Below are 26,502 nucleotides of genomic sequence, written 5' to 3'. Positions count from 1 at the left end.
AAGGATCGGCCAAGACGTTCAATATAATATATTGTACATAGCATAGTATATTAGAGCAAACGGGTTGTATTTTTTTTTAGTCTTTAAGAGTAATAAAATATGAAATAATCTAAGACTTTGTTTTGTTGTTTCCCAATAATATATACCGGATACAGTGAACACGTTAACGGACGTCCAGACCGTTCAAACATTGTGCCGTTTTGACCAAGTACCATGATAATAATAGTTGTGTGTAGCCGAAATATTTATGCGGAAATGCTTTGCTTTGTTCGTTATGGCGGATACTTCAAACAGAAAACAAGAAAAAACATGTAAACAAACCTATATTTCCCATATTTTTTCCAATATCTGATTTCAAATGCAGTTTGTGCATTAATAACGAACACTATATATTGTTTCTAAGATGGCCTTAATAGTATTTGTTTGATAATTGTAGTATTTGAAAACATGAACAATATTTGACATTTATAGAAAGTCACCCAGTGTCAGTGACAAGATGCAACTGCCTTGTCAACCCAAATTTTGATACAAATGCCGTACCTCAGTCCAAGTCATCATACAAATAGTGTTACATCATGCACCTATTGGGATTAATGTCTTATTCTGTTTGGGCATTGTTTGCACTTTGGCAGGTTTCTTGTTATCCAACAAATTGTGTCACAGCATTTAGAAAGCATAAGAAACCAGGATATGTAAGCAGTCATTGAAATTAGACTTTCGGATAAACACGCACGAATTCTTATACTATTGCATGGAATCATGTTTTTGAACAAGCCCTGCTATATAAACTTCAGAATTTGAGGAAGCTCGGAAGACATTTTACCAGTGCAGGTCTTGCAGGCTTGTGCTAATTTCGACCACTGTGTAAGTAGGGCATGGATAGGTAGATATTTGGTACCCAATCTGCAATTACCTTTAGGTACCTGTATTTATTAATGTCATGTTGCAAAATATGACATAGACAACTACAAATACCGTTTCTTCCAGTGAAGAAACCTCGTCTGAAACAAAAACTAGTATGAATACATTTTATATCATTTGTCATTTTAAAAATGAAATGCATTCTGATGATTTCTGAGGTTTTCTTTTCTCCTTGTGACATGTGCCACATGTATGTAAGTCACATTTATGTTCCATATGATAGCAATCGTACAAGAGGGATATTAGAAGTTCTTTGGGTGGCATGGATTTAGGTACTTGACCAGAAGTGTTAGTGTTTACAATGTTTTGTGCACACTTCACTTCTCTTTCTGAACATTTCCTCTAGTTCATTTTGATTGAGCAGAGTATGTAGAAATAGGCTAGATTTATCAACATTTTTGCAGATTTAACTGAAGCACACACTGACACTGACAATGAGCCGTAAAAAGAAAGGAGCCTATAGTCGGGACTTTGATGACCAGTTTGAAGCTTTTCTGAAAGAGGTATGTAGTCTGCCTGTACAATCAGGCAGTTAAATCTTGAAGTCAGGATTGAGGGCTTTTAATTTGAGACTTACTTGCATGTATGTTTTTTTTTGCTGTCTATGTTCATTTAAAACATGAAGAAGTACCTTAAAATGGATATAAATGGCTTTGAGACAATTTCAAGAGGGGTCTTATTAAACCCTTCCCCCCATTTTGTGCTGCAATTCCTCATACTAAAAAATGTTGGAATTTTCTGTTTGTTATCATTCTACATGGCATTTGATCTGCGTTGCCATTATGTGCCATTTGCATTGCTCATTTTAACAGTTACTACATTGTACCTTATGAGAGAAAAAGACTAATTTAAAAAATAAAAGTATTCTAAAGTCAATGATGAGTTTTCTTTCATTGGTTTCATCTGGTGACATTAAAAACGCCTGTGTATACTACTGTTATACTTTATACATGTCTATAGCCGTTTAGTTCCAGTGGATAGGCAGTTAATTCTCAGTTTATACCTATGATTGTTGTCCTGCTAGTGCAGTGGTAAGCACACTGGCTTCTCACCAAGGCGACCCGGGTTCCGTTCCTGGCCTGGGCGAATGTGAGTTTGGCTAGTGGTCACCAAGCCGGACAAGTGAGTTTTCTCCGGGTACTCCGGTTTACCACAACACAAGACAACACTCTCGCGCAACATCGTACAACGAGAGTGGCTTAGTACAAGTTATCATAATTTTCTTCACAATCGTTGTAAAATATATAATGTTTACCTATGATACAATGTCTATTGTAGTCGCTGTCATCAGAAGACTCCATCAACTCTGCCCACATCAACAAGTATTTGGCACCACCAAAGAAGGAAGCCAGGCCCTGGTGGGATGTAGAGGACGAGGACAACAACAGTAGATAGCCTCTTCTACAGATTATTGATAACAGCCATTGTTTTAAGTTCTTAAAGTTCACTAAAATGGAACATTGATTGTTGCTTTAAAAATAATGCCTAAAAACATTTTGTAAACTAGGTTGCCTGTTTGATTATTCAATTTCTTGAATTACTTTAAAGTTGTGCAACATTGATTGATGATTTTAAAGGTTTTACCCACTGAAAAACAAAGACTTTTTAACAATGGTAGATTTTTTATTTCATTTAATATCAGAGATGTAACTTGACACAGTAAAGTTGAACTTCAATAAAGAGTCTTGCTATTTCTGAAGTACTCCTACTGTACAGAGCCAATCTGGGGTTTTATTTTGTAGCTTCCAAAAGTAAAAGCTTCCTGAAGAAGTCTACGGACAAGAAGAAGGGCTCAGATGCTAAGGCCTCCCCAAAACTGAAGCCTAGGAAAGATGTAAGATTACTATTGACTTGAAACAATTTCTTTTCTTAAGAAAATGAACACTGTTAAATTTAATAGAAATAAAACAGTTATTAGTAAAGCAAACTTTTTTTTATAAATTTTGTACCTTGGTTCTTGTGTTATTATTTATATTTGTTTTCAGATAAAGTCGAAAGTAAAGCCTGAGATATCACTAAGCAAGGACTCCTTAGATGACAGTGAGTATCTACTATTCAGTTTACTCCGATATACGCTTGTGATATAAATAAAAGAATACTCTTAATTGATATTCATAACAGTAATGGTGAACTGGTGAATGAATGTAATACACCTGGTGTTATAAAGCATAATTACTTTTGTCTAGTAGTGATGGTGCGATGATCATCCATAATTGGTTGATCAAACATAATAATTTTACTAAAAAATGCATAAATACCCATGTACGCTGTAAATGTTTTGAATTTATACTTCAGTCGTAATAAATGTTGGGCTAATTTTAAAATAAATAAAACATTGGTATTTAAAATACGGTTTTAACACAAGAGTTGTGGAAGAGTGCTATACCTTGTCCTCTCTTGGTAGCACCCTTCTGCCTTTCTTTTGTTCTGATTAAACTTATAGTGTGGTTATAAATACATACAAATTTTACATGTTTGGTTATTGAAACGGAATATGACTTCAACTAAACACAATTCCTAACATTTCCAAGTCATAATTTTCAAGTTCTTCACAGTCTGATACAAATGCCCCTTTATCTGTTAGCACCCTGTCCTTTTGAAAACCTGGCTAAAACCCATTTCACTTCAGTTATCGATAACAATTTTTGTCTGATTATCCACCTCTCCAGTTCTTATACATTGGACAGAACAGGGAAAGAGGTACAGTGTACCATAGCATAAAAACATTCATATGTACAAAATATCACTGTGGTGAGTAATTCTGGCAAGGTCTTTTGTTGAGATTCTCTTTCCTACCATCTGTTTATTGTTTAACCTTTTTCCATTTTTTCAGTCTCAGAGAAGTCGGAAGAAGATCACCATCACCATAATAACCATGGGCAGGGAGACAGGTTTGTGGAGTTTCCTTCTTATGATCAACAACGTCCTTGTATAAATTTCTAGATGACCTTATTTGACATTTTTAAACGTAAAAATCAGATTATACGTAGAGCAACTTGTATTAAATCTACCAATTTGTGTTAAATTGACCAGTTTTATTCAATTATCTTGAAGATATGCTGACTGATAATTTATTAACTGACTGTACAATTGAGGAATAGCCCCCTGTGACTGTAACTGTATCTATGCATGTTTTAATGTTCCAGGCCTCGCGTTCATCTACCTGCAGACAGCATGGACAGTTTCAACACAGGTAACACACGCAGCTTTTAAATATCGATCATGTGTTTTCAGTACAGATTGAAAAATCCAACCGAGTTACCGGCCATGCAGTGTGCCAGGATCGGGGGTCGGATTTTTTTATCCGGACCGGAAAAATAAGATTGATATTTTTTCTTGCATATCTAAAATTATCAATTTGTGGAAAATTGCCATAGAAAACGCAGTTTTGTACATTTCACCGCCAAGTCCGTGAGACTTTGTTTACTGACATAATAAAGCGCAGTAGTTTTAAATCACTATTGACGTCAAATAGTTCCTCTAAAATTGCTTTTTCTGATTATTTATTTTCAGTTTTAATCAAGGGTCTTGTATACTTGATTTCGCCTCATTGAAATGGCAAAATGTGCTTTTCATAAACCATACAATAAAAGAAATTAAATATAACTTAAAAATGGCAGCTTCCTCATTAGCTATCAAAACTTGACATGAGGGGCATCTTACACGTAGCAGCGTAGAAACACTATTTTTTTAATAAATTAAAATACAAATTAAACTCCAAATATTAGCATTAAAAAAACGGAGAATTTGTTGATTACAGCGTAAAATCGTATATCATTTTACTTGCTGTTCATAGAAATATATTTTCACTCCTGGCTTCGCCACTCTTGAAATAATGTTTTACTATGACACTTGTGAAATAATATAAGATCTTACACTGAAGTTAACAAATATCTTCTATATATACATATAACAAAGTATACAATGTTTGTCTGAGAATGGTCTAGTGGTATAGATGTCCATCTTCAACCCAAGAGGTTGCAGTTTGGATCTCCTCCCCTGTGAAGGTGGTGTAGTGGTAAACCAGTCTCTCATCCAAGAACTTGTTTGTTTGAACAAAGAGGTTACAGATTCAATCTCCACCAGGGCATATTTCTCAATGCCTCTTAAAATATGATCTTCACCAGATTCAAAAGCAATTTTTGCTGTGGGCAAACAATGTATGTTCCCTATTGTAGAAGATTTACTTGAGGAGAAAGGCCACCAAGGAAAGTTGGGGATGGACACACTCGATGAACTGGCTGACAAGGAAAAGTTTTTCAGGGTAAGGACTAGTCGAAGGATGTTCTGGGATTATGAATAAGCTACATCCTGCCGGCCATGTCTGTGTTACTGTAACAAAATAAAGACAGTGATTTTTCAGACGTTTACCTGATTATTGTATTATGGAAATACTTAGTTAAGAGGGAATGTAAAAAACAATCCACTGCATTTTTAACATTTTATTAGAATTTGCTGAAACTTCTGCAGTCAGTTGTGACCTTGGTGCCAACTATATACAGAGTGAACTGAAGGAAATGGCTAAATATGTTAGAACTCAAAGCAGGATGTACCAGTTCCTTGACAGAAGTATATAGTCTTGAATACTGGCGATGATTTGAGAAACTAAGTCGAAGATTGTAGTCAATGAGTAGTCTGCACAGTGTAAGACCAGTTTGTGTTAAAATAATGTTAGAGTTAAGGTTGTAGGGATACCTTTTCTTTGAGTAAGATAAATCCTGTGATCTATATAACCCATTGCACTGTTCTGTCCTCTATCTTGCAGGATTTAGAGAATAATGCTGACGGGACTGTGGACTATGGGCGACTGAACCAGGAGCTGAGTGCCACGGCCCAGACGCTGTCTCCTGAGGGAGCAGCACGCAACGCAGCTACACTCGCAGCACTGAAGGATATAGAGGACGAGGAGGAGGAGACAGAGCGACCGCACACACAGCTACAGTCAGAGAAGGTACATCCTCATGGGAAAAATATCACTTGTGATTTTTGCCTTCTTTTTTATTAGCAGCATTAATTAAATAATAAAATATTTTATCCAGCCATCAAACAAAAGCCCCTTTAATAATATCCTTGTGCAAAAACTTTATTTGCTATAACAATAAAACATTCTGAAATAAAACTTGGAACACATCTATAGACAATATGCATATATATAGCAATGCTCAAAACTCTGTCTAAAATAATTGTTGAAGTTAAAAAGAAAAGACAAGTGTTGGCATTTGTTCTAGGTGCTTATGTTATTAGCAACAAATAAAAACAGCTACAATGAATCAAGATATCTGGTGTGGATTTCATGCTCTTATAGTTGCCGGAAAACAAGATGGGCCTATATAAGATTGTTTGGGCTAAAATTGCATTTTAATCTTCTTTTGCATTCCTGATTCACAATCTTAAGTTGGTTCTGGTTTTTGGTGAAGCAATGCTTTATAAAGTTAAACAAATGAAAATGAAAGAAAATGCTTTATTTTCCAGGAGCACTCTGAACAAAAGCCCAGTATGCTGTCTAAAGGTAAGATAGTGTTTGAGCAGACAGTGCACTTAAATGTTCCAGTGTAGGTGCTGTTTTTCGGATATTCCCGAAGGAAAAACATATACCTTTTTCCAAAAAATGATATTTTCTTAATTTTGAAAGAAATAAAAATAGTAAAGAATTGGACCCGAACTAATTTTTTATGGTAGAGTAAGTGTTTTCTTAAGGGATTTAAAAAAAAAATGTTTATCTTCTCTTTCTAACTTTTTGAAGTATTCTTTTTCATTTCTAGAGAATTTTTGCGCCTGTGTTCTATGTTACTTTATAGTCGGAACCAAACACAGTGTATAAAATGTTTTGTAAGTATTTTGTAAATTAAATCAATTTGAATTTAACAGGTGTAAGATCAGTTGTAAGATTTTACATAAGACTGAATAAAACCTGGTTCTCTGTTCCAGTTTCACTGATGGACTCGCTGGAGTCTACAATGAACACAACAACGTCACCCAAGGTGGGCCGCAGCACGCTCCGTGAGGCCACATTGGATGAGACAGACAGCCAGGGGTCTCGGTTCCCAGCGTATAACAGTGGGCCTGATACACTCAAAGTAGACACTGGTTCGTATTCATGTCAGAACATGCCAGGATGTCTTTAAAACTTTTAGAAGCTGGGTAGAAATAATGGGCCCATTCATATTATTGACTTGTTTGTTGTTTTAAAGAGATGAAGTTGTGGTATTATGAAAGCTTGTGTCATTGTAAGCACTGTCATAGTCTTTCTAAACATATAGCCTTGGCATAACTAATCAATCATTTAAGAAGTTCCCTTAAAACCTAGTTCTACATGTTAAAAAAGGCAATGGCAGAAAGGTAGAAAAGCATCGGCATCTCGCTTATGATGCTCTTGTAGTGAACTAACGTCTTGTGAATCTTGATGCAACAGGATGGCCTATATTTTGAGTTCATGTATAATTTGGTTATTTTATTATTACTTCAGTACCCAAACTGAAAGTACCAGTATGTTTCTGAAAGCTTAAGGAGATTATTTTTAGCCTATTTAATATAGATGTATGGTAAAATAGGACTCTTTTTCATGTGTAGATCAAATAATGGCTACTTAATTGATCTCTATACACCTTTGGAATTGTTTTTCCCTTGTTGCTGTTACCGATTATAGAAGACATTATAAAAAAAAAGAGATTTAATTTAAAAATCATGGATCATGGAATATATGACATGTAAATCACAATATATAAGTAATGTAGAAAATGAATCAAATTGAATGTACCGTAACAATTACCGTATATGAACTGCCAATTTTCATTTAAAGTGTCATCTATTTATCATGTTAATCAACATAAAAGATATATAACTATTCATCAACAGGTCTTATAGGTACCAACACAAGCCAGGAGATCGAGGATTTCCGAAAGGCTCTAGAGCGTGTGGGGGCATCGGCCACCCTCGGCAACGACAGCCAGCTTGAGCTCTCCTTTCACAGTGGGGGTAAGGGAACTGAGGACCTGGTGAAAAAACTTCTCAAGTCTAACTCAGGTACCACACACTTAGCACTTTGTTGGCTTTGTTCACTTGTTCATAAGTCCTTGTTTTTGGCGTATAACAGCCAGTTATTTAAAACTGCTCACCTGACATCATCAGAATACAGTTATGACTATTGAAGACTATTGTAGTAGTTATGATTGTATTTTGCTCAAAGAGTTGCATCAAAACAGAAGGAATCAAGGAAGGAAGTACCTTGAAATGAATATAAATGATTTTGGAAACAATTTCAAAACTGATCAAAGCCCCTTTACCCTGCTTTGGGCTAGAAACCGTTGTTCTCTAATTGACCCCAGGCTTTTTTAAGGATTGACAATTATAAGCTGTTAGAACCCCTAAAACTGTATTTTTTACACTAAGTTCTTCCATTTAGTAAGAAAGAACTTACTAATCACCAATCATAATCTCCCTAGAGTATGATTGTCATGCCCAAAACTAATTGCCTTTTAGATATACATGCATGCTCATTTATCAAAGTTTATTGTTCAAATAAAGCACTAACATGATCATTGTTGCCTATCCCAGCAAAACAACGTAACCTGACTGAGATCATGAAGGAACTAGAAGATTTCGAGAGTAAATCAGGAGCGGACCGCAGTCTCAGCCCCAAGTCTCCCAGGGGAAGTAAGTACACAATAGCATGCATCTCTGGAAATACTTTAAATTTCTTTTAAACCTGTGTTAAATACAAATTGAACCCTTTGTATTCATTTGTCACATTCTCAACAAATTTCGTAAAATATGTTATATGATTTATATAAAGTATATAGAATTATACAAACATGTGATGAGTATTGCACAACTGGGTAACCTTTCCTGCATATTGTTGTCTGTAGCCTTTTCAAAACACACTGATGGCAAAATGTAAACTGCAGAGATCTGTTGAGAATGGTGCACTCAAGAGGTTAATAATTGCTTTGTTATATGTACATGTTTTCTTGACTTTTTTCTGGAGGTTTGGAGCGTCAAAGGAATGTTGCTATGGAGATAGAAGAAGCACGTGGGTTTAACCTGTCACCTGCCAACCCTGCCCACGACATCGACTACTCCAACAACAACAGGGGGGAAAACTCACAGAGGTAATATTTTGTCATGAGAAACTGGTAATTACTGATATAATTTGGTGTTTGTGTTTAAGTGTTGGCCAATGACAGTCCAGGATTTTTCAAATTTTCAGTTCATTTTTTCAACGTAGATCAGTTCTCACGAATGCACCCAAAATAGTTTTATTTATAGAGTATATTTCAGTCAGTCTTTTTTCCACCAATGGCTTCCTTGTTAAGCTAGTGTCAGTAGTAAAAGGTAGCATATACGTTATGTTTGCAGTTTTCGAGGGCACCAATGACAGTTGAGGATTTTTCAAAAGTTGTTGTTCAATAAGTTTATGTATATCAATTCTGGTGAACGCACTAACAAACACAAATAAGTTAGTCTCCAGTTTTGACAATCTACAGGAAATGGAGCGGGCTTCCTTGGCCTGTGGTTAAGGTGTGCCCTTTCTGTTTCATGTAGGGCGCCATTGTACTTTGCTGTGCTCACGGAAATAGGCCTCCCAACATACATCGTTGTCTTAGGCCCAATATCTTACTGTTATATGGTAATCTTTTGAATGCGAAAAATGCCTGTTGTTTCTTTCATTGGCACTTTGTTCCATAAGATCAGGGAAAAAATGGTTGAAAGTGTTGAAAAGTGACAAAAATTCTTTCATAAATGAACTCGTTTTGATTTATACAGCATTTGGTGTCTTTTTGTAGGAAAGTTTCCAATATCACAAGTAAAAATCCAAAGTGACAAGAAAAAGTGTTTAGTTTCTAGCAGACATATATTTATACTTTGACTGGACGGGACAATTGTGCTTGTAATTAACCTGTTGTTTTTTGTACAGAGGAGGAGAGAATTCATACAGTTCACAACGTGGCGACAGTTCGTACCGGGGGGGATTTGACACGTCCCACACAGAGGATACTGAGATGTACCAACCTGTTATTGAAGTGGTGGGTGACTCTTACTGGAGGTTCTATAAAAAATTTAAACTATCATAAAAACTATGTAAATTGAATGTAAATTAAATGTGTATTATTAGTTCATTTTTTTATTGGGTCATTTGACATAACAACATTGAATGTTTAGTTATGTGGGATACTGGCCTCCATTGGACTTATATACATATATGTGACCTAAATACTAAAGTAATCTTTATTTTCATTTTGAATTTTATACATTTTGGTAAAAGTGCATCTTACGTTATTTTATTTGCATGTGTTATGCAGAAATAAATGTTTTATTTAGTCGGAAGACCCAGCTTTTCAAGCGAGACATGTAAGTTTATTGCCATGCAAGTTGATGCAGTGTGTGAAATATTAATGGTGTTCGATGTCTGGTAACCAATGTTATTTACTGACATGTGTGTCCCTAACTTAAATTTAAAAACCCATGTTGATGATGATTAATTGTAAATGTGGTAAGTATTTCTTTGATCGTACATGCATGCAAAACATTTAACAGTTACGTAACAACAATGAATCATATTGTGCACAGTGTGTGGCTAACTAGTGTTTGAGGGTGAGAGTGGTCGAGTGGTGACTGCCTCTCACACAAGAGGTCATGGGTTCGATCCACACCAGGGTGAGAGTGGTCTAGTGGTATAGGTGACTGCCTCTCACACAAGAGGTCATGGGTTCGATCCACACCAGGGTGAGAGTGGTCTAGTGGTATAGCTGACTGCCTCTCACACAAGAGGTCATGGGTTCGATCCTCACCAGGGTGAGAGTGGTCTAGTGGCGTAACCATGACCTCTCAAAAAGGACACGATACTGTTTTCTGCCTAGAAAAGGGACTAGAATGATTAATATTATCTTTCAAAATTGTGCAAAATCAAGCTAAAACGAGTTAGTATAAACCAACTATAGTTTTGTTCACATTACTAGGGATATGACGAGATGTGCTTTAAGATCTCATCCCTATCTGAATCACTCGGCCTTAACAATTTAATTTTTGACCAAAAAAATGCATTTCATAAGTGTAAAAAAGCTGGATGAGATTCTGAAACTTTCTTTCTGAAACTTTTATACAATGCAATTTTTGTTTCTTAAACTTCATGCTTAACTTAACATTGTCATACTTTTCCTTCATATTTTCATATCCCATTTAATAAAAAGTTTTAAGGTTCTTTTGTGATGAACATAGTAATGGATATTCTGTTCTTACAAGAAAACATGTTCATCCTTTCCTGGGTGTAAAATGGTATTGAATTGGGAAATTCCAGTTTGATAGAACAATTTTAAATCCAAGCAACATCCTTAACATTAAACATTATTTTTTAAAAGCACATGTTATAACTGTTTTACAACTGAATTACATGTTGCACACAGTATATGTTTAGTCAGTCTTTCTTTCAGATATTAGCTAATAGAGCTGTTGTTATTTGTTTGTGTATGATTATATATCAAACATTAAATAAAGGATTCTGTATAATGTATCTTGTAAGTTATTGTTGTCTGCTGGCAGAGTGTGACAGAGAGGGGCAGGGGTAAGAAGAAGGTGGGGAAGGATGAGAAAAAGAGGTCCGGCAAGGGTAAATCACCAAAAGATGGTAGAAAGAAGGGCCTTGGATCTACACTTGACAGATCCCGGTCCTCATCTCCCATGAAAATTGGTAAGTGTTAGTTAGATACAACATGACATTTACCACGGTACCTCAGTGTACCTCTGGGGCAATATTCATAAAGCATTTTGTTGGAAATTATTGTGAAACATTGCTGGTTTTTCACTAATATGTTATGTGAATATAGCCCCTTGAATTAATTTTTCTTGACCTTTTTACCTTTATTGACTTTCTGTTGTGATATTTTCTTTATTATGCATGATTCTACTTACACACTTTTTTTGAAAACACTGAATGAGTGAGAGCTCTTAAGTATTCCACTTTAAAATATTTACATTTTGGGACTTTTTGTATAGAATTAAACTGATTTTCAGTATTATTTTCATAGATTTGCTCATTTACCCTCTTGCGCTCATTTAGCATAAACACACACACACAAAAAAAATTACACTAACTTAGCATTGCCAATACTACATTATGTAAATGTTTTCTGAAAGACGCAATACGATCGTGTTCCAATTGTGTTTTCAGACTATTCTGAAACACTGAAGTGGAAGCACAAGGCCGTGAAGAGTTCAGGATACGGTCAGCCATTCAGCCCCCCAAAACCTCCACGGGACAAAAATAGGGACCGTGAGAAGGAACTGCTTGGGTACTCCAGGTCACATGGCACTCAGGAAGGTTGATACTCTGGCTGTTATATTATTATGATAATGTGCAGAGGCCGTAATACAACAGCATACAAAGAATTGCTTTATTTTATCAGTACTTAAACAGGAATGATTAGTTTTCTTATATCAGTTCTTCGCTTGACCTTTGATTATCATTCTAAGGCAATATAATTTGATTCAGTTTTGTAAATATTTTCTGTTATTCCATACTTGATGTTTTAATCTTCAGGATATAAGGACACTAGTGCCTCCCCAGCCCAGTCCCCAGCCAAGGTCGGCAGGGCTGGCCCTTCCGATGTGGAGGGGAAAAAGACCAAGAAGGGGCTGTCTCAAAAGCTATGGAGCCCTGCAGAAATAGCCAAGAACAAAATCATTGGTATGTTAACTAATATACAGAATAATGCATTGTCAGACAATATCAGCTTGTGTTGAAGATTTCAGTGTTATTCATCTCCAGTCATGCTTTTTGTCAAAATATTCCATTTTATGAGAATGCACAAATCACTGAAAGTGAGAAAAAAAAAAAAAAATTATTAAGTGTTGGAATTTTTATTCAATGGAGCTCTTGGTGTGAGTATATTGGCATATCAATAAGGGCCATTGATATTGGTACTTGAAAACAAATATCACAGTAAGTTTCCATCATGCAGGGAGCCAGTCATCACGGCAGGTGAAGCTGGGGACCATGGCAGCAACTCAGCTGGATGCATCTGTTGAGTCCTTTGCCAAGTATATCAAAGACCATTTTGCTGGCATGCCGGCACCACAGGTACTGTCCGTGGACGGGTGGAGCATTTGTTTGGTTACTTTTGTTTTCTTTGAATTTATACCCAAATCAGCTTTTGTTTGTGATTAGAGATAATGTAAGAATGTAAATGGTATTTGTTTGAAAATATTCTGTATTTGATGTAATCATTAAGAATATTTAATTAATTGAAAATGTTGCACAGTTTTGTTCAATACATTTCTTTCCATAATAGATATCTTCAATAAAAGAGAGTATTTTAACATAAAAAATATCCAACATATACAATATCTTGAAATTTTGTGCAGGTGAAGTATTCAGAGGATGAGCCCTCAGTGTCAGCCAGTTTTAAGGAGAAGGAACAGCCAGAGGAAGATAAGGACCAGGTTATAGCCAGCCTTAAAGGTCCTGGAATGTATTTGGTTGTTCTAAAGTGATTTATTTTGTGTGTTTGAAGATATGTTGTACTTATTCATGACAAATAATATTTTATTACAAACTCAGTCATGAGCCACACATTCTGTTTGTTACTGTTAAATATTTAGTTAATTGTTTTTGTTCCTTACGACTAACAATTTAATTAAAATTTCTGTCAGTTATAGATTCTCAAAGTATATGTTTAGTTCTTTATTTAATTTGTTTCATTATAATTATTTGCTGCGTGGCATTTTTTTGCTGCATGAATGATATATGCTGCAAAAATGTTATAATGTGAGGACATTTGAACCCTGTTGGCTCGAACTCGCTTGGCTCGAATTCCTCGTTGGCTCGAACTGGATGTAAGGGACCTATTTCTATATACTGAATGTAAACATTCCCTCTTGGCTCAAAATTTCCGAGGCTCGAGGTTATGTAGCCAGTCCCTAGGAATTCGAGCCAACGGGGTTCGACTGTAGTAATTTATTTGCTGCATTGCTGCATGACTGTTATTCTTTGCATGATAAATTTGCTCTATGGTCATTATTTGCATTTCAACTGTTATTTTTTGTGTACCCATTCCCTAGGCGAGTTGGAATCCCAGGCACGGAGCTATGAGCGGCAGCTGGAGGGACAGAAACTGGAGTATGAACAGCAGTTGGCTGAACTCAGACAAGAGAACTTTGTGCTCAAGGCCAAGGTCAGTGTGTGTGTGTGTGTGGGTGCTCAAGGTCGGTGTGTGTGTGTGTGGGGGGGGGTGTTCAAGGCCAAGTTCAGTGTGTGTGTGGGTTGTTGAAGGCAAAGGTCAGTGTTCATGTGGGGTTGTTGAAGGCCAAGGTCAGCGCGGGTGTGGGTGTTCAAGGTCAGTGTGTGTGGTTGTGTTCAAGGCCAAGGTCAGTGCATGTGTTGGTGCATGGCTTGGCATAGACCTTGACTGAGTTTAATGTAAACATAGTACTGTAGAATACATGTAGCATTTGTCTATACATATATTAATGTCATTTTTCATGAAATGGTTAAAAAGTTTTATTTGTGCCATAGCCTTTCTGAAGTTTAGGACTTACTGCTTACCCCTATTAACTAACAGCTTTGAAAACATATAGTCATATAAAAAATGCATATATTCTTTTAGGTTCAACCTTTATTTTCTATTGCCAAATTTCATTGATGATATGTTTTTCAAAGTGTTTACCAAATCAGTTAAACTTGCATTAACAAATATCATGATTTTTCTCATGTCCAGATATCTGGTGAGGGTGATGGTGTGGTTAAGAGACGAGTGCTGGCAGGGGAACCCTTGGAGGGTCTCGATAAGGACCAGCTTGAGGGACTACAGAAGGAAGTCAAGGAGCAAGAAACACTCATAGCTGGGTACCAGCAGGTATGAACACACAGGGCAGGGTTACAGTGTAAGAAAACTTACCACATTGTAAAGTTGTTAGTAGATATAATGAAAACAGTCCTAATTGGTGTTAACAGTAATGTTTTTTATGAACATTTTGTAAACAAAAAGAAACAATGGGTTTTGGCCAAAATCATTGACACAGAGACACAGGTTGCAGAAGTAAGAAATCCCTATTGATATTTTTACCAAATATTCCCTCACTTTCCCATGCTTGTTCGTATATAGGAGAACAAGCGTCTGTACAATGAGATGAAGAATCTCCGTCAGCAGAGCAAGCAGCTGGAGGACCAGATGTTCCAGGAGAATCAGAAACTCCTCACAGAAGCAGCTAACCTCAGGTATGCGGGGTGCAGGGTTGACCTCACAGAGGCCACTAACCTCTGTTATAAAGAGTGGGGGAGGGACAGGGATGGCCTCACTAAGGCTGCGAACCACCAGTATGAAAGGAATGTGGGCAGGGATGGACTCAAACCTCTTGTACGAAAGGGGGGTGGCAGGTATGGCCTCACAGACGGCTGCAAACCTCTGATATGAGGGGGAGGATGTATATGCAAACCTCTGCTAAAAAGTTGGGGGGGGGCTCACAGAAGGCTGCTAACCTCTGGTACAAAGGGGGTAGGGCAGGTGCAAACTTCCGGTATGAAGGGCAGAGGTTCAGGGGTGTATTTACACAGGCCACATACATCGGGCGCAAGAGTGTCCTTACAGAGACTGCAGACCTCATGTATGGAATGTAGGGGTGTTCAAGTAACTCCTCAAAAAGGCCACAAACCTTGGATACAGGGGTGCAGGATGCTCTAGTAAAGTGTCGCAGTCATCAAACCTCAGGTACAGGGTATTGTACAGACCATTGGTATGGGAGATACAGGGGTCTCCTCAAAGAGGCCACAAATCATTAGTATGGGAGATACAGGTGTGTCCTCACAGTGGCCAATGGTATGGGGTTTGCAGGGGTGTCATCACAGATTCAACAAACCTCAGGTACTTGACGTACAGAAGTCGTCCAGCCAGTCTTACAGGGGCCTCAAATCATCCAGTACAAGGGTGCAGGGATGTCCTCATTGCGGCCCCAAACCTCAGATATTAAGGGCTTAAGGAGTGTTATAGTAACTCCACACACGAGCTGCACAAAACCTCAGGGAGTTCAGGGGTGTCCTTGCACATGTACTTTGGATTCATTTACAGCATGTAAAGCAGCATGTGACGCAAACTGCTTGCATGTTGCATTACCTAGTGCAATCCTGGTGATAATTAACAGTAACTGTGCTGACATTTTCAGCTACATGGATGTTTAATTACTACTATAAGACTTGTTGTATGATTTCAATGTGATATATGTGGTACTGGTACCAGTAGGCCTAAGAATGTTCTGTTTGTGTTGCCCATTGTGTCTTTTCATTTTGTAGAAAAATAAAAATTGATAAAGAGAGGCTGTAAGTATGGTTTGAGTTGCTGTGATTTGATCAGAACAATGCTAAATTTTCTTAAATGGCTAGAAAAATGTCTTAATGTTAAGTCAAATTTATATATTAGTGTAATTAATTGAGTGAAATGTCTAATTACTTATATAAAGTTGATTTGTGCTTCCCATTTATTTTCCCCTGTCTATAACCCTTTAACCCTGTCTTGTTTTACTGTATACGCTAAGCTCTCCAAGTTTGTTGCTTTTAGAACATTTTTTTTTCATTTTGTTTTATTGCATTAGTTTTGTCAAGTTAAAATTAAAACATTAGTTTGCAGCAGTCAACACTTCCATATTCCTATACAGAATGTTACAATCCATGAACAATGTAGTTTCATAGAGTGGAACAAAATTGTAGTAAAAATGCCTATTTGATAGTTGACATTGCTTAAAGTCAGAGACAGATGTACAAGTATCATGTCATGTTTCACCATTGTCCTAAATAAGCATTACATGTTCATGTACCGGTTCCAGGACCCAGCTTGAAAAGAAGGAGGCTGAGTACCAGAACAAGGGGCTGATAACGGGGCCAGCTGCACAGCAGAGGCTCGCTGCAGGGAATACAGGCGAGGCCGTAGCACACCTGGAGGGAGAGCTTGGACAGGCTAGGGTAGGTTACATAGGCTAGGGTGGGGCACATAGGCAAGGGTGGGGCAAATTGGCTGTGGTGGCAATCATTTGGTCATAATGCTGATTAATATTATTCTTTTCATAGGATGTTAGCTGTTGTACATTCAAATTTTAAAAGTTCAATATAGCAATAGTGATAAATTCTACATATATATATATTATATTGCATATGTGATCCCTTTCATGAAGTGAAACACATAACAATTGTTCAATGTCATCCTACCCCCTTTACATCCTGGGTGCGAGACAAAATACTGTGACTGCAGAATGGTTTTATATGCTTTTTGTTTGAAGTATAATTTTGGCACCTCAACCTATAAAACTTTATCATAACTTTGCTATGAATTTGTAGCAAACATGTGACGCCTTGTCACGGGAGATGGGCGTCCTGCAGCACTCGCGCACTGAGCTTGAGAAACATGTTGAAAAACTTGTGTTGGAGAGAGAACAGCTGCAGAAAACAATAGAACAGAACAAGACCCTCAAGTCTGAGGAGGCCATGGTATGTGCAGTTGGTTTGTGTGGGAGGTCTATCTACATGATATGTAGGGTTTCGTTTGTGTCTGAGGTCTAAAGATGAAGTTGATTATCACTTCAATAACAGGGCTAGTTTTTTTGAAACCTGTGATAATGTTAGATCAGAAAAGAAAAATGAATTTTAAATATTCAAGTTGTTTCAACCATTAAATTAACATTAGCAACCTTGGACCATTATGGTTAACACCACACAACAAGTAATAATCTCCTTCAAATATACCTTTAAAGTTAACTATTTGACATACAAGTTTATACGTGCTCATCATTTATTTTCCTACATCAGGCACTGGAGCGGCAGTACCAGGGTGAGGTGGAGAAGTTGAAGGGGAAATTGAAGTGGTATGCAGAGAACCAGGAGTTACTAGACAAGGGGGCCCGCAAGGTCAAGGCCCGCGAGGACGAGATACACAGACTCAAGATGAGGTTGGAAGAACTACAAACTGAGGTGAGTGGTGTGATGTGGTTTTCAGTATAACGAATTGTTGACACTCTCAACATGCGATTATTTCAATGTAAAACAAAACAAGGCTTTTTTTTTTTTTGTCGATTTTACAATTAGTTATTATATAACATGATGTCATGATGTCAGTACAGTAAAAACTCTTATAGTAGTATGATTTATAAATTGAAGTTATTTATCATGTTGACTAATAATTGTACACATGAATAATAGTGTATACAAATATACCTCAAAAAAAATTATTGTGACATTCTTGACAATCAGAGCATGACTTTTAAGCTGATGTGTGAACAGATAAATAAGAATAAAGTCAGGGCTAGAGGTGCCACACATTAAATCAACACACATATTGTATGATCCAATAATTGATATTATATTTCTGAGTAGTAAGAAAATCAATTTTAAAAATCAGTTTATGCAATATTTATTTTGGATGTTAGACTTTCAATTTAGTTTTTGACATTTCACATTTAACTGAAATTCTTGATTTGTTCAAACACATGTTATTGAGATGGGTTCATGTGTTAACATGTTTATTCTATTACCAGTCTGGTAAGCGTGTGGAGGATAGCAAGGTGCGGGCGCGGGAGAGAGCAGGAGACACCAAGAAAATACAGGACCTTCAGAGACAGGTAACCCTAAATGTTTCCACAGGGTGTTATTTGCTGAACGTTTAACACAGGTTTAAACAGTCTTCAAAATACGTATTATAATTTATAACTTAATGGACAACATTAAGATTAATTTATAAAAGTTTCATTGGCCTGTATGATAGTATATTGGAGAGAAAAAGCCTGAAATGTACCTTTGTGATTTTAGCACAAAATTTTTGTTAATTGTTTGTTGTCCTTGTGTATAGGTGAAGGAGATGGAGGCAATCCTGAAGCGTCGCAATCCAAACTCCCTCCAATCACTTATGATGACTGCGGCAGCTGCAGGCGACACCAACAACCAGGTATGCCATACCTTTTGTCCCCACATGGCTGTGTGGGGTAACAGAGATAGAGGATGTACTATACCATTGGGCATACTTCCATTTGGCAAATTTGATCGTCCATGTTGAACATGTAGTTGATTGTTGCATTTTGTACGCAAATCAAAGATCTATCTGATTATTGCAACAATTTCTGGATATTATTATATGCTACTGTAAATAATTACAGTTTATGCCTACCCTACAAAAAAAACAAATTTTCTTGAGTCACAAAGCCTAAAACCAAACATTAAACCACCCCTTTATCCATTCAAATCTATAGTAACCCAATACATGTAATAACTATGTGCAGGCCAACCAGCGGACAGCATACACAGAGGTACTGGAGAGCAGGGTTAGCAAGCTAGAAAAGGAGTTGGAGGGCAAAGACACAGAGACAAACACCTTGCTCCGTGGAGTGGAACAGAAGTACCATAGTGTCAAGGTATGTGATCGCCAGCTTATTTCACTATGGAAATTAACAATTAGATCTGGGGCTATATTCAATAACTACCTTAGATTTTTATTTGATGTTAAAGCTGCCTCTCACAGATATTCCATTTTTACATTTTTTTTATTTTTTGTCTGGGAAAAAGCAAATTTTTGCGTAAATATCTTCAAACCAATGATATAAAATTGCTGACAAAAAATCAGATCCTAGATTTTCATATTTCCGTTCGAAAATTATGTTTTATTGCTTAAACCTTTACTAACAGTTTAAGGAAAATGCATAAAACATCAATTTTTGAACTTTAATATAAAAATCTGCGAACTAATTTTTTGTCAGCAGTCTTATGTAACTGGTTTCCATGGATTTTCGCAAAAATTGGCTCATTCCAAGACAAAAAGTAAAAAAGTTGTCTAAACGTTCAATCTGTGAGCGTGCAGCTTTAGGATTAGAATCCAAGTGTTTTGATTGGATTGTAAAAATAACTGGCCAATGGACTGAGTGGAATTACTGAGGCGTGTCAAAGAACAAGGACAAGAACAATGTTGAATACAACCCCAGGAGATGAAGACACTGCATGGCAGAGTCAAGCAAAGATACCACCTGTCAGAGTGGAATGTTGGTATCTTGGCTAGATAATAGTTATATAAAACAATGTAATGGTACTGTTTTATCACATGTATAACTAAATTCAGCTTTATTTCAGTGTTAAATTTTAGTGTGTCTGGGTGTTGTGCTCATGCAAAATTTCCCAATATGATAACATGGTATTCAAGCTTGCATCTGAATAGTGCGTGTCTGAATGGTATGTTTTCAGAAATAGTACAGTTGATTCTTCCTTGCTTAATGAGTATTCCTAAAAGCAAAAGGGTTCATCCATGGACTGCGATATGTGAGTTAGTATGAAATCTTGCTTGGTGACCTGTATCTGTATATCTCCATGTATTCAACCCAGGGTCTTACATTCCAGGTGCAGTATGAGGAGCGTATCAAGGAGCTTGAGATTCAGCTATCCATCTACCAGGGCCAAGCCGACCATGTTCACCCGCACACCCACTCTGTGGCTCTGGAGCGTGAGCTGGAGAGCGTGCGGGAAAGATACAAGCAGCAGATCCGCGACCTTCAGACTGAGGTTGACAGGCTCATTGCAGAGGCATCTAAGGCCAAGAAATCTGATGGTAATTTCATGGCTTTGCTAAAGTTAGCTGTTTTTGTAGTCTGACTAGCCATATGTGTAACTAGTTTTTATTGTTGTTTGACAAAACTGACTCTCATAATATGCATTTTAGAGTTTGAGATTGTATAACATTGCCACTCATGTTTATGTATTTTAGGGAGATATGCATGAATCTGTCTTGGGTGGGATTCCTAAAGCAAATGAATGTATTGAATAATGGTACTGATAAATATTTTTATCCCCTGCCAAGGGCAAAGGGGATATAGTAATGGTAGGTAAGTGAGTCATCCAGGCAATCTTGTCTGGAGAATAACTTGAAAAGTGTTTCAGGTATTGACTTCAAACTCCATATGGAGAGAGATCTCATAAAGGATAAGTCCAGTGCACAAAAAACATAATTCTGCTGGCATTTGTTTTAAAATTATTGCCCTTTGTTAATTTTCATACTTATTTTTTTGTCTGGAGCATAACTCGAAAAGTCTTTGAGGAATTGACTTCAAACTTTATATTCAGGTATATTTCTTTGAAGAAAAGTGCAGTGCACAAAAACTCCAACTCTAGCTGCATTTTTATACCCCCACAAACGAAGTTTGAGGGGGTATATAGGAGTGAGCTTGTCGGTCGGTCTGTCGGTCGGTCGGTCTGTCGGTTTTCATGGTTTCCAGACGATAACTCATGAAAGGCTAGACAGATTTGATTAATTTTTGGTGCACAGGTGTAACATCAGAAGATACAGGTCAAGTTTGATATTGGGGCTGGTGGGGCCAAGGTCAAGGTCACTGTTACTAAAAATAGAAAAACGGTTTCCGGACGATAACTCATGAAAGGCTAGACAGATTTGAACAATTTTTGGTACACAGGTGTAACATCAGAAGATACATGTACAGGTCAAGTTCGATGTTGGGGCTGGTGGGGCCAAGGTCAAGGTCACTGTTACTAAAAATAGAAAAACGGTTTCCGGACGATAACTCATGAAAGGAGAGTTTTTCTTGTCAGCAGTGTAACTTCTAAATTACTCAACAGATTTAAATAAAACAAGACATGCATGATAAAAGAAGATGCAGTGTGCAGTAACCTTGGAGTTATGGCCTCTTTTCAAAGGAATGGTTTGCCATTCATGTGTCCAGGCGGCATTTGGGGGTATTCGTCACTCCTGTGACAGCTCTAGTTTTTAGTTATTGGGCTTTGTTAAATTTCATACATAGCCTTCAAGAAATTGACTTCACATACAGATAGATCAAATTGAGGAGAAGTGCAGTGCACAGGAACCATAACTTTTGCTGCATGCATTTTTTGTGAGTAATTGCGCTTTGTTATTGTTCATTGGTATCCTTTAACAAAAGGTGAACTGGATCCTATCCTTCATTCTGCTGGGGATATGACAGTCTATGACTGCTGTTGTTAAAATATTTTCAGTTTATTTGGCTTTCTTTGCAGCTAAAGCAGAGTCTCAGACAAAGGAGACGGAGGCAGAGTTGCGTGCCCTTGTTAAGACTCTCCAGTTGGAGGTGGAGGGTAAGGACCATGACATTCAGGTCCTTCAGAAATCTCTAGATCGCCTACGCAAGGACAGACAACTCGCGATCACTGGCGATAATGGTAAACATGACAGAAAGTTTGGTTAATTCGGATGACCGGTATATAGATTATAGATTTTACCAATTTTAAAGATGATTTACTTTATAAATGAGCGATAAGGAATAATGATTCTAAGTTCTAAAGTTCTAAAAACAATCCAACAGACACTGGTGTGAGCTTTCTGTATGTACTTATTGAATTGGTCAATTTTGTTTACTACAGAAGTTGTTTTCTTAACAACCATGCTGGTTATTCATTACTAACCTTGTTGTTGCATGATCATAACACTTTATCTGTGTATTTGTCAGGCAAGCGCGGGAAGCTGGGTGCCAGGGGAGGTAACAAGGGAGATGATGCAGCTGAGTTTACGTCCCTTCCCTCGGCGTCTGAACTACAGGGGAAGACATATGACGCCAAGGTCTTCCAGGACACACACATATCTGAGGTCATCCAGGAAAATGATAACCTCAAAATGAAGGTATGAATGTTATTATGATGTAAAATATCAATGGAAAGGACATGAAATTCTGTGCAAAAAATATGTTATGAGTGTCTATGATATGTATGCCTGTATATAGCCATAGTGTGTTTATAGACATAGTGTTTATATAGCAATAGCCTGAGGGAACAGTTAGGATTATGAATTAAGAACTTTCGATCAACACATTTGATATTGTGACATTAATGCTTTATTTCTTTGTTTTTATTGCATACTTGATATAATGAAAAAAATAATATATTGGGGCAAATTGTAAACTGGGCACTATTGGATATCATTGTTCATACAAACTATGCTTGTGATTTGTCAGGTGGAGCGGGTACAGTTGGAAGTTAGTCAGTGTCGGGTGGACATCCAGCGTGCTGTGGCAGAGGGGGAGGCTGCACTCCGCCGTACACAGGAGGCATACGAGGAACGTCTTGAACAGCAGCGAGACTCCCACCAACAGGAAGTGAAGCGTCTCCTTGCCCAGAACGCCCTGGAACACTCAACGTCAAGGATGGCGGAATTGCAGAGCAAGGTTGATACTCAGGAGGTAGGTTGTGGTTTAAGAATTAGTTTCATATTTGTGCATAGCGTTTGTCAGTTAAAAGTATTCTTTTTGTCTAATACTCTTTTAACTTTTTTTATTTCTTTGTCTAGAAATTTGTAAAGTCATTCTCATGAAGGTCATCCTCTTTCGACTGTTATGTAAATTGTGATGATACTACTGCCCTGGTTTTATTAACTGATTTCTTGATCTACCTCAGCTGGATAAAAGTAGAACTCTAGCTCCTCAGATACTCCTAGCATTAGATTCATATCTTCAGTAGTTCATTAGGATATTTCATACATTTTTTACCCTCTTTGTCGTCTAGGTGATGATCAAACACCTGAGAGAGCAGCAAGCTCGACTCGAGGTTGAGGCAGAGGCAGCGTCTATGTTGCGCATCAAACAGACACGTCTTGAGGAAACACTCAAATCATTACACAGGGACCTCAAAGAGGCAAAGAAATCTCACACTCCGGTAAGACTTTATAGTGTTTATTTATTCATAGCTCCAGTAAGTGTATGTATAAAATACATAAAAAAAATAAAATAATGAAAAATATGTCAAACAATATCAATTTCATGTTTTAAATATTGCTATGTTTATCTTGTCTGTTTTTTAAAAGTTGGCGATATTGTCATGTCTGTCTATTGTTGAGGTTGTTGTGCAAACACTTTAACTATGGCCATCAATAAAAATTGTTTGAATTATTCAACTGGAGTTTGCTAGACATATTGCTAACATTGCTGTCAACATGAGAAAGACAGTACACACATGTATAGCAAGGGCCATCACTCTGTCTTTAATCATTGTTCAGTTATGCCCTCGCAACTGAAAACCACAGACGAGCATTTGTGTTGGCTTCACAGTCCTCTGTTTAGTAAGTAACACATGTGCATGTTCCATTCCAATAGCTCAGGATCCAGCCTATACCATGATTTTTATAGACACATATTGGTTACAATATTTAAGAAGATGCTCACAATCTCACATTCTGGCCTCTTAAGTGCACATAATTATAAAGTATGTAGCCAAGTAACAAATTCATATTTTTCTCTTTGTGTTTCGCAGGAAATGCGGCATTTTGAGTCTTTACAAGAGAAAATAGTGCAGATAGAAACTAAGCATGCACAACGTGAGAAAGAGCTGCAGGACATTATACTCAACTCTCGACAGGCAGCGTCTATAGAAACTGAACGTGAGGTGGACAAATGGCGGGACATCGTGGAGACAAAGAACAACGAGATACAGCGGTTTCGCGTGGAACTGGATTCTATCCTTGAAGTTTTACGGGTCCTACAAAAACAGGGTGTTGTCATTCCCGTCACATCCACGGCCGTCTCATAGCAGTGTGGCATTATATATATAGATGGTTAATTTATTAACAGCATATTGTGATATTATTGGACGCTTCAATCGAATATGAAAGTACATGTCATGCAAGAGGTTGTTGGGTTTAAGGATTTCCCTAGAAACGTTTAAGTCTCGATGTAAGGTGGACTGATGTATACTGTAAGTCTCGATGTAAGGTGGACTGATGTATACTGGTTGCCAAATTGTGATTGTTCCTGGTAGCATTTTTGTACACAATTCTGCTTTATTTACACGCAGGACATTAGGAATGTGATGAGTAGAATCCCGAGGATAGAACAGGAACACAGGAGTATTGCGGATAATCAGAGTTCCTAATGAAACTTTCAAATGACGTGCATAGATAGTATAACTATGGTATTTAAGTTACCTACATAATTATGTCTCCCCCTCTCTGGGGGAGACATATTGTTTTTGCCCTGTCCGTCAGTCCGGTAGTCCGTCAGTCCGTACGTCACACTTCGTTTCCGATCGATAACTGGAAAACCGCATGACCTAGGATCACCAAACTTGGTAGGGAGGTTGGTCGTGATGTGTAGAGGATCCCTATTGTTTTTGGGGTCACTAGGTCAAAGGTCAAGGTCGCGGCGACCCCCAATATAAAAACATTTCTGCTCAAAATCTTGAGAACGGTTTGACCTAGGTTCACCAAACTTGGTAGGGAGGTTGGTCATGAGGTGTAGAAGATCCCTATTGTTTTTGGGGTCACTAGGTCAAAGGTCAAGGTCGCGGCGACCCCCAATGTAAAAAACATTTCCGCTCAATATCTTGAGAACGGTTTGACCTAGGTTCACCAAACTTGGTGGTAGGGAGGTTGGTCATGAGGTGTAGAAGATCCCTATTGTTTTTGGGGTCACTAGGTCAAAGGTCAAGGTCGCGGCGACCCCCAATGTAAAAAACATTTCCGCTCAATATCTTGAGAATGGTTTGACCTCGGTTCACCAAACTTGGTAGGGAGGTTGATCATGAGGTTTAGAAAACTCCTATATTTTGGGGGGTCACAAGGTCAAAGGTCAACGTCGCTGTGACCTCTAATGTAAAAAAATATTTCCGTGCAATATCAGGAGAATGCTTTGTTCGTTTCCGATCGATAACTGGAAAACCGCATGACCTAGGATCACCAAACTTGATAGGGAGGTTGGTCGTGAGGTGTAGAGGATCCCTATTGTTTTTTGGGTCACTAGGTCAAAGGTCAAGGTCGCGGCGACCCCCAATATAAAAAACATTTCTGCTCAAAATCTTGAGAACGGTTTGACCTAGGTTCACCAAACTTGGTAGGGAGGTTGGTCATGAGGTGTAGAGGATCCCTATTGTTTTTGGGGTCACTAGGTCAAAGGTCAAGGTCGCGGCGACCACCAATATAAAAAACATTTCTGCTCAAAATCTTGAGAACGGTTTGACCTAGGTTCACCAAACTTGGTAGGGAGGTTGGTCATGAGGTGTAGAAGATCCCTATTGTTTTTGGGGTCACTAGGTCAAAGGTCAAGGTCGCGGCGACCCCCAATGTAAAAAACATTTCCGCTCAATATCTTGAGAATGGTTTGACCTAGGTTCACCAAACTTGGTAGGGAGGAAGTACAAATTTCATGTCCATCATTGATTATTTCTCACCTACGACCACACAATGGGGGAGACATGCGCTTTTTCAAAAAAGCAGTCTCTAGTTAATTATAGATGTACGTACATGTTTCGAGTATTAGTTACACGGTTTTCTTGTACATGGAACATGTTGGTACCAAGTTTTCTTGTATTTTTTTATATGTAGTTTCCCTGTTGAACTCTGCTTTAGGTTTGAAATGTTATACACATACAATAATTGTGCTATGCTCCATATACATGCTTTCATTTACAAACAATAGAAAAAGCTCATGTACCCCACATTTATGTTTATTTATATATTGTAGGAATGTTTATTTAATGCCTAGAAAATAAAAAATGCTAAAACAAACAATATTTTTACTTGCAAATCTAAACTTTGTCATGGCTCTGTTTTGATGTGAGATTAACTAGACAAATACGCGTGTGTGTGCGTGTTTGTGTGCATA

General features: G+C 37.6%; 1 protein-coding gene across 5 annotated transcripts; it reads left to right on the top strand.

The window, feature by feature from the left end:
* The first annotated feature begins 259 nt into the window (after positions 1 to 259).
* LOC128238850 (centrosomal protein of 162 kDa-like) lies at positions 260 to 26,402 on the top strand. 5 transcript variants are annotated; one of them, XM_052955134.1, is made up of 38 exons: positions 268 to 311; positions 795 to 864; positions 1,326 to 1,424; positions 2,200 to 2,308; positions 2,664 to 2,755; positions 2,907 to 2,961; positions 3,755 to 3,812; positions 4,068 to 4,114; positions 5,100 to 5,185; positions 5,687 to 5,872; positions 6,394 to 6,430; positions 6,850 to 7,008; positions 7,777 to 7,944; positions 8,476 to 8,574; positions 8,906 to 9,029; positions 9,836 to 9,944; positions 10,240 to 10,269; positions 11,458 to 11,605; positions 12,086 to 12,235; positions 12,455 to 12,601; positions 12,876 to 12,994; positions 13,279 to 13,375; positions 13,975 to 14,087; positions 14,631 to 14,768; positions 15,018 to 15,130; positions 16,199 to 16,225; positions 16,729 to 16,864; positions 17,237 to 17,386; positions 17,705 to 17,866; positions 18,430 to 18,513; positions 18,741 to 18,836; positions 19,168 to 19,299; positions 20,273 to 20,480; positions 21,917 to 22,078; positions 22,366 to 22,535; positions 22,867 to 23,091; positions 23,414 to 23,563; positions 24,158 to 26,402. In XM_052955134.1, the coding sequence occupies exons 3-38, from the start codon at positions 1,356 to 1,358 to the stop codon at positions 24,431 to 24,433; spliced, it is 4,431 nt and encodes a 1,476-aa protein (XP_052811094.1). In that variant the 5' UTR covers positions 268 to 311; positions 795 to 864; positions 1,326 to 1,355; the 3' UTR covers positions 24,434 to 26,402. The 5 variants fall into 5 exon arrangements, with proteins under 5 accessions (XP_052811093.1, XP_052811094.1, XP_052811096.1 ...); XM_052955133.1 differs by lacking the exon at positions 795 to 864 and having other exon boundaries at positions 260 to 311; positions 8,476 to 8,575; positions 8,904 to 9,029; XM_052955136.1 differs by lacking the exon at positions 10,240 to 10,269 and having other exon boundaries at positions 8,476 to 8,575; positions 8,904 to 9,029.
* Positions 26,403 to 26,502: the final 100 nt, after the last annotated feature.

The sequence above is a fragment of the Mya arenaria genome, chromosome 6, assembly GCF_026914265.1.
Source record: "Mya arenaria isolate MELC-2E11 chromosome 6, ASM2691426v1".
Taxonomy (NCBI): domain Eukaryota; kingdom Metazoa; phylum Mollusca; class Bivalvia; order Myida; family Myidae; genus Mya; species Mya arenaria.
Note: the sequence above shows the minus strand (reverse complement) of the source record. Positions and strands in the feature narration are given on the sequence as shown.

Coding starts and splice junctions, on each gene's coding strand:
- LOC128238850 (XM_052955133.1), top strand. CDS start 1,356: ATGAGCCGTAAAAAGAAAGGAGCCTATAGTCGGGACTTTGATGACCAG. Junction 14,769..15,017: donor TCATAGCTGGGTACCAGCAG/GTATGAACACAC, acceptor GTTCGTATATAG/GAGAACAAGCGTCTGTACAA. Junction 23,564..24,157: donor CAAAGAAATCTCACACTCCG/GTAAGACTTTAT, acceptor TGTGTTTCGCAG/GAAATGCGGCATTTTGAGTC.